Here is a 6,694-nt window from a genome sequence, read left to right as displayed (position 1 = left end):
AGTTGGTGCTCAGTAAATGCTTGTTTCAGGCACCAACATGGCTGATGGTGCCCAGAGCTGGTTGTTGGCTGGCACTGGACTGCCTGGACACTCCACTGTGTGCTCCACTGTGGCCAGACCTGTTCTTGTCAGGAGCGGTACTGGCAGCCTCAGCTGGCAGCACCTCCAGTTCAGGATTTGTGCCCACATAGCAACTTCTAATTTGTGTGCGTGATTTGCAAGCTGCTCTCAGCTGTCATCCTTGTCTTTGGGGGAGGCCTGCTCCCCAACTCTTTCACACATTATATGCAGCTGGAGGATAGACCCCTCTCCTAACACTGGCTGGAAGTGCTGCAGGTGAGCCGCTGTGCCACCATGCTTGCTGAACCCCTGTTACCTGGATGTCATGGCTAGGCAGGAACTGGGAGCTCTGGGGCCTGGGCATGGATGAGTGCCACTTCCTTGCAGGTGAGACAGGAGACCACCACATTGCTTCGTACTGTAGCGCCTTGAGGATGATGGAATATAAGCTCGCGATGGTGGGTGCTGCGGGTGTGGGGAAGAGTGCCCTGACCATCCAGTTCATCAAGAACCACTTCGTGGAAGAGTATTACCCCACCATCGAGGTGCGTGGAGCTGCTCATGTCTGTCCCCAGCCCTGAATTGTGACCTGGGCTTATCTTCTGCCTGCTCCACAGGAGGAGTTCCCCATCATGGTGGGGGCATGGGAGAAGGAACAAGGGAATAGTTGGCATGTGAGTTGCCCATGCCAGGAGGGGTAGGGCCCTTGAGCAGTGTCCTCCCACAGGATTCCTACCAGAAGCAAGTGGTCATTGATGGAGAGCCATGTCTGCTGGACATTCTGGACACGATTGGCGAGGAGGAGTACAGCTTCATGCGGGACCAGTTCTTGTGCACTGCGGAGGGCTTCCTCTGCATGTTCGCCATCAACAACACCAAATCCTTCAAGGACATACACGAATACAGGTGAGCTGACCCCAGGCCCTCAGAGGCCCTGTCTTATGTATGTCCTGGGTACAGCTGTGCCTGCAGCCCACTAACCAGCACACTGTCCTCCCAGGGAGCAGATCAAGCAGCTGAAGGACTCAGATGACGTCCCCATCGTCCTAGTAGGGAACAAGTGTGACCTGCCTGCACGCACTGTGGAGTCTCAGCAGGCACAGGACCTTGCCCGAAGCTACGGCATCCCCTACATAGAGACATCGGCCAAGACGCGCCAGGTGAGCAGGCTCCCCACCCAACAGCTAGCCAGGGACCCACGCTGCCCTGCCCCACCTGGCCAGTGAGCAGTGCCCATTGCCCCTCTTTCTTGACACAGGGCTGTTGCTCTGGCCCTGGCTCCAGGTCCGGGACCCTCTGGGACCCTCAAGGACCCCTGTGACACAGCAGCCCCTTGCGCTCTAAGTCTCCCCAGATGGCAGGGCAGTGAGGGAGGCCAGGGCAGGGTTCTGTGCTGACAGCTGTTGGGGGAGATGGAGGTCCCTGGAGAGAGCTGCCCTGAGCCAGGCTGGAGCAGGCACCCTGCGGCGTCAGACCCTCTGCCTCCAGAGCATCCTGTGGTCCCTTTAGCCCTGACCCCTTAGTGGACTGTGGTGGACAAGGTTGGTGGCTCATACAGGAGCTGGGTACAGGTGGTCAAGCTTGGACCCAGACCAGCAGCTGCCCTGTAGTCCTGGGGTGGTCATAGGGTTGTGCGGTGAACACCTAGAAGTTTGCAGATAGTGGGAAGGACCGGGCAGATTCCTGAGCCTGCCCTCCTTCCAGGGCATTGAGGATGCCTTCTACATCCTGGTGCGTGAGATCCGGCAGCACAAGGCGCGCAAACTGAGCCCACCGGATAAGGGTGGCCCGGGCTGCAAGTGCCTGCTCTCCTGACTACGCTGCATACACTCCTGCTGTGGATCCATGGTGTCAACACTGGATGCAGAGGCCTGATGCGGGAGGAGGCACCGGTGGAGGGAGGAGAGGGAAGGAAGGGCTGCTGAGCTTGGCGGGGATCAGGGGGCTTGGTGAAAGGCAGAACTCAGGGATGCTTTGCACAGTAAATTATTGCAGCAAATTAATTGATGGTCTTGACCCTGGAATTTGGCCGATGACGGGGGCTGTGGTACTTGTGGTCTCCACAGGCAGCTGACGGGAGGGTGATCACAAGGCCTGGGCACCCCACCCTGTGCCTTGGGGGTTGAGTGTAAGGCATTTGGCATCTTAAGACAAAAAATGATTTGTTGACATTAATCAGTAGTGTGTGGTTAAGAGTAAGGGTGGTCACTCCCCACTTCAAGAGAGGCCTAATTGGGGAACCCCAAAAACCCCTGGAGGGCAGGGAGTGTCTCCACCACCTTGGAGTTTTTTTCTGGGTGGGATCCTGTTTCCTGAGTTTTAGGGGCCCTGGAGGCAGTTGCTGTTGGTAATGAAAGGCCCTGCTTGTGGGGTCGAAGCCTGATGTGGAGCAGAGGCCTGCCCAGAGGTGCCAGATGGCTGCTCAGGGTTGGTGTCCTGGCTGAGTGTGTGTGTGTGTCCAGCCCACCTGCCCCTACTGCCTTCTAACTGGGTGGTCTGTTGCTCCCATAGCTTCCTCAGGTCACCGGTATGGCCTTGTGGGGTGTCCACAGGCCCCAGGAGCCCACATACTGCTCTGCCTTGGGCCCACATCCAGAACTGGCCACAGGCGGCTTGGTCCTCTCTGTGTGCATCCTGATCACGGGCTTGCTCGTGGTGCACCTGCCCTCCCAGGGCCCTGGTTCAGGCCTGGCCAGGCCCTTCTGTTTCAGGGACTTCTGTCATGTGATGGGGAAACCATCCACCAGGGTCAAGGGGCAGGCATGCTGCTGGCTCCAGGACACCCCTCACCATAGGCCTCCAAGCATCTAGCCTCCCCATGGACACAGGTTGGGTTGGCAGGTACGTGCAAGGCCTCTGGGCAGCTCGCCAGATGCTGCCCTGTCTCCATCTCCACCCTTCTGGTCACTGCCTGCTGTGGGGTGCTGGCTGCAGGGCCCACAGGGCATGAGCCATATCCTGGGCCCTGCACCACCATCTTTAGTCACTGGGCCTGTCACGTTGCAGGGCCAGGCCTGCTGTGGCCCCAGGGGAAGCCCAGAAGGTGTTAAAGGGAAATAGATCCAGCATTCTGGCTTAAAGCCATTGTCTGGGTCCTCCTTCCTGTGGCTTCCCTACTCACTGGGAAGTTTGGGCGGGAATTGCATCGCTGGGGCTACAGACCCTGGAGAGAAGTGGGCGGTCTCGGGCCCTGTGCTTGCTCCCTCGTACTGCCATCCCTGGGTGCTGGCAACAGGGTGGCTGGGCGAGGTGGACCAGGGAACGTCTCAGTGCCAGGAGTGAGGAGGGTCATGGGTACTGGGGATACTTGCTCCAGGCCCAGGAGCTTCCTGGGAACTCCTCAGGTTTTGCTAAGAACAAACAGTGAGGTGAGCTCCACACCAGGCCATCTGGCCCTGCAGGCAGGTCTTTGTGTGGCCCCCTGGCCTGACGCTGAGGACAGTCTCCAGGCTGCTCATCCCCTTGTGTGGGAAGCGCCTGCCCTGGGCTGGTGATTGGGGTAATGTGCGCTGGAGCTCCCTTGGGGGGCAGCTCAGCCACAGAGACCTGAAGGCACCTGAGCACCACGTCACCCTCCAGGTATGGGTCTGAGACAGCACACCCTGTAGGAACTCGCACAGCTTCAGGAGGAGCTCTCCGTGTGGGGATGCGTGTCAGGGCCCCGAGGGCTGCTCAGGTGGGTGGCTGCTATAGCCGGGTGTGTGCCACATCTAAGGGTCCACCTGTGCCAGTAGTCCCACAACAGGGACACCCTCCTGGGGGCCTGCATGCCTGGGGCGCACCTGGGCCTGTGGGCTCACTCCTGTGCACCTTAGGGCTGTGTGCCGTTTCTATCAGCATGCACTTGTCCTCCTGTAGGTGAGATGTTCCAGAGCCTCAGGGTGAGTCAGAAGGGCGTCTGTGGGAACAAAAGGTGTGAAAAACAAGCTAAGCAGGGCCCATGGGTCCCACTTGGACCTAAGGGTCTGGTCAGCATGTCACTTACCTGGGGGGGCAATAGACACCTGCACCACCTCCCCCACTACACCCACCAGGACATGCTCACAGACGGGGTGCCCTAGCCTGGGGGCAGGTAAGCAGTGCTCCAGGGACAAGGAGTTAAATCTAAAAAGGGATATAAGATGGGTATTCCTGTTCTGGGGGGAGGCCTGGCCTGCGGGGCACTGTGGGGCGACCAGGTGTCCGGGCTGAGTGGGGCAGCTCTTGCCAGGTGGGTGACTGCCGTACCCAACCTGGGGATCAGGCTGTCCAAGACCCTGCCTTCCTTGATGTCCTCCTTCACCACGAGTCAGTCCTGGTCCAGCTTCCAGGAGGCTGGCAGGTCTGTGTGTATGGCAGGCATCTCATCCAGGACCTGCAGCTGGGGGATGAGCTTCCTCACCTCTGCTCAGTAGTTGTAGCCCAGGGATGCCTGCATGGTGAGGGGCAGGCATGAGTCCAGTGGGCCCCTCAGGACAGCTTTATCCTGTGGCTGCTTCCCCTAGACCTGCTGTGGGGCAGGGCAGACGAGGAGGGAGCGTCAGTGCTGCTGTCCCACCCTGCCAGGGCTGGCCAGGGCACTCTGCACTCACCCACATGTGACCTCATTCTCCAGGCTCACCACCAGGCTCCAGCAGTGCCGTCTGGCCTGCGGAGCTACACTGAGCACCTCTTGGGCCAGGTGGGAGGCCTCCATGTACTGCCTCGACCAAGCTCCGGATGGAAGGGCAGGGTGAGCGAGCTTGTGGCGTGCATGGCAGCTGTGTGGTATGCAGGCCTGTGATGTATGAATGCATTGCCATGGAGAGCACGCAAAGCCTGAGGCAGTGGGGGCTCTGCTGGGGCATGCACAGGGGTGTGTGAGCATGTGTTTGTGTTCACGGTTCTGTGTGGAGACTATACAAGGCATGCACATGCCTCCGTGGACTGGGGGCATGTAATGTGTGCATTTAGCCCGGTGGGGTTTGCTCCAGGCCCAGGATGATGCACCAGCACCTGCCAGGCCTCCAATGACACAACAGAACGAGTTAATGGGAGTGAGCCACAGCCTACTTGCTGTTCCCCAGATATGCATGCTGCCCTGCCTGGACATGGGCAGTGCCAGGGTTAGCATGCAGGCTGGGTGCCTACCTTGTTGCAGGGGCTGGGTCGCAGGCACACCAGGTTGCCCTGCAGGGTGAGCGTGGCCAGCCTTGGGCACAGCTGCAGGTAGCGAAGCTGCCCCAGACCCTCCACGCTGTTGCCCTCCAGGTCCAGCACCTCGAGCTGCTCCAGCGGGCTCAGATCTGAGATGTCATCGTAGGAGACGTAGAGTTCCTGGGGCAGCATGGGGGCCTCAGCCAGGGTCTGGCCTGGTGTCCTCTTCCTAGACCAGGGCTCCCACACCCACCTTTAGGGCTGGGAATGAGCCAATGCCATCTGGGTTGGTCAGGCCGCATGCGGATGAGGTCACTGCTTGCCAGTGCTGGTCCTGGTGCTCTCTGGGAGTGGCCAGGCTGCACCCAGTTCCACCCTGTCCTGTTGTCTGGGGCAGGGGCTGAGACGGACTATACCTCTGTGCCTGGGGCTCTACTTTAGGCCAGTTGCTGCATCCATCATGACTCCAGCCTGTGCAGAGCCCCTTCAGTCAGGCTGTTTCAGTGCATTCTGCTCTCCCTGTGGCCACAGGAACTCCTGTGGCAGGACCACCAGCCAGGACCCCAGGAACATCATCTCCTCCAATGCCTCTCTCTACCTGCTGTCTGAGCACCCAGACTTCATAAGCACTGAGGGCCGCAGGACCCCAGAACTGGCCCACCTGAAGAGGCTTACAGCTGAGAGGATGTCTGTTACCTAGTGACTACCCAGGAACAGATGGGTGGACCCATCCTGATGTGAAAGTTTTACACTGGACCAGGGTACTGGGGAGGTGTGGGCGCTGCAGGTATGGGGCATGGCAGGGAGGGAGTTTCCCTCCACCGTCAGTGACCTGTCATCACAGTCTGTTTTCTGAGTTGGTTGGGGAGGTGGGTGGGGACCTCTGGCTGCCAGGCTTCTTTCTGCCATGTGTTAGTGGGTGCACCTCCTCAGGGTGTCCAAGAAACCCGTCCGCGTTGGCATCTCACTTGGGTGCAAGCATACATGCAGGTGGACAGGTACTGGGGGAGGGTCTGAGTAGGGCCTGCGCCATGCGGTCTGCCCCCTCTACATGGCCTAAGGTGGTTGAGGGGCATGGCCAGGAAGGGACCTGAGGCTGGAGCTGGGAGGTACAGAGTTCCCAGATGGGTACCCAGAAGGGAAAATACTCTGAGGAGAGCTCTGCAGGTCCTGCTCAGCCTCAGAGTGAGGGTGCAGGTCACAGCGAACCCCACCCCAGATTTGGGAGAAAGTCTTCACCTGTATGACAGAGTGATCCCAGATTGACCCCACCTGACTAGTCCATTCCGGTGCCTGGGTCAACCTTCCTCTACCCACCACTTATTTCCAGCATGGCCAGGAAAGCTGGGGACAGAGGGCAGGCTGGACATTGGTCTGGGAAGTCGCCCTATACAGGACCCTGCAGCCAGGGCCCCCTGCCCCCAGCACTCACCAAAAGGGCAGGTGACAGGTACTCCACCAGCGGCTCGCAGTGACTGCCCCCATGGCTTCCCCAGTCCTTGCTCTGTGGGCAGGGGTT

General features: G+C 59.5%; 1 protein-coding gene across 2 annotated transcripts; it reads left to right on the top strand.

The window, feature by feature from the left end:
* The first annotated feature begins 494 nt into the window (after window positions 1–494).
* LOC130681447 (GTPase HRas-like) lies at window positions 495–1,875 on the top strand. Of its 2 annotated transcripts, none has more exons than XM_057494665.1 (4): window positions 495–605; window positions 788–966; window positions 1,061–1,220; window positions 1,765–1,875. In XM_057494665.1, the coding sequence occupies exons 1-4, from the start codon at window positions 495–497 to the stop codon at window positions 1,873–1,875; spliced, it is 561 nt and encodes a 186-aa protein (XP_057350648.1). The 2 variants fall into 2 exon arrangements, with proteins under 2 accessions (XP_057350648.1, XP_057350649.1); XM_057494666.1 differs by lacking the exon at window positions 1,765–1,875 and adding an exon at window positions 1,319–1,381.
* The last annotated feature ends 4,819 nt before the right edge of the window (window positions 1,876–6,694 follow it).

Source organism: Manis pentadactyla, chromosome 18, assembly GCF_030020395.1.
Source record: "Manis pentadactyla isolate mManPen7 chromosome 18, mManPen7.hap1, whole genome shotgun sequence".
NCBI lineage: Eukaryota > Metazoa > Chordata > Mammalia > Pholidota > Manidae > Manis > Manis pentadactyla.
This window is presented reverse-complemented; position numbering and strand designations above follow the sequence as displayed.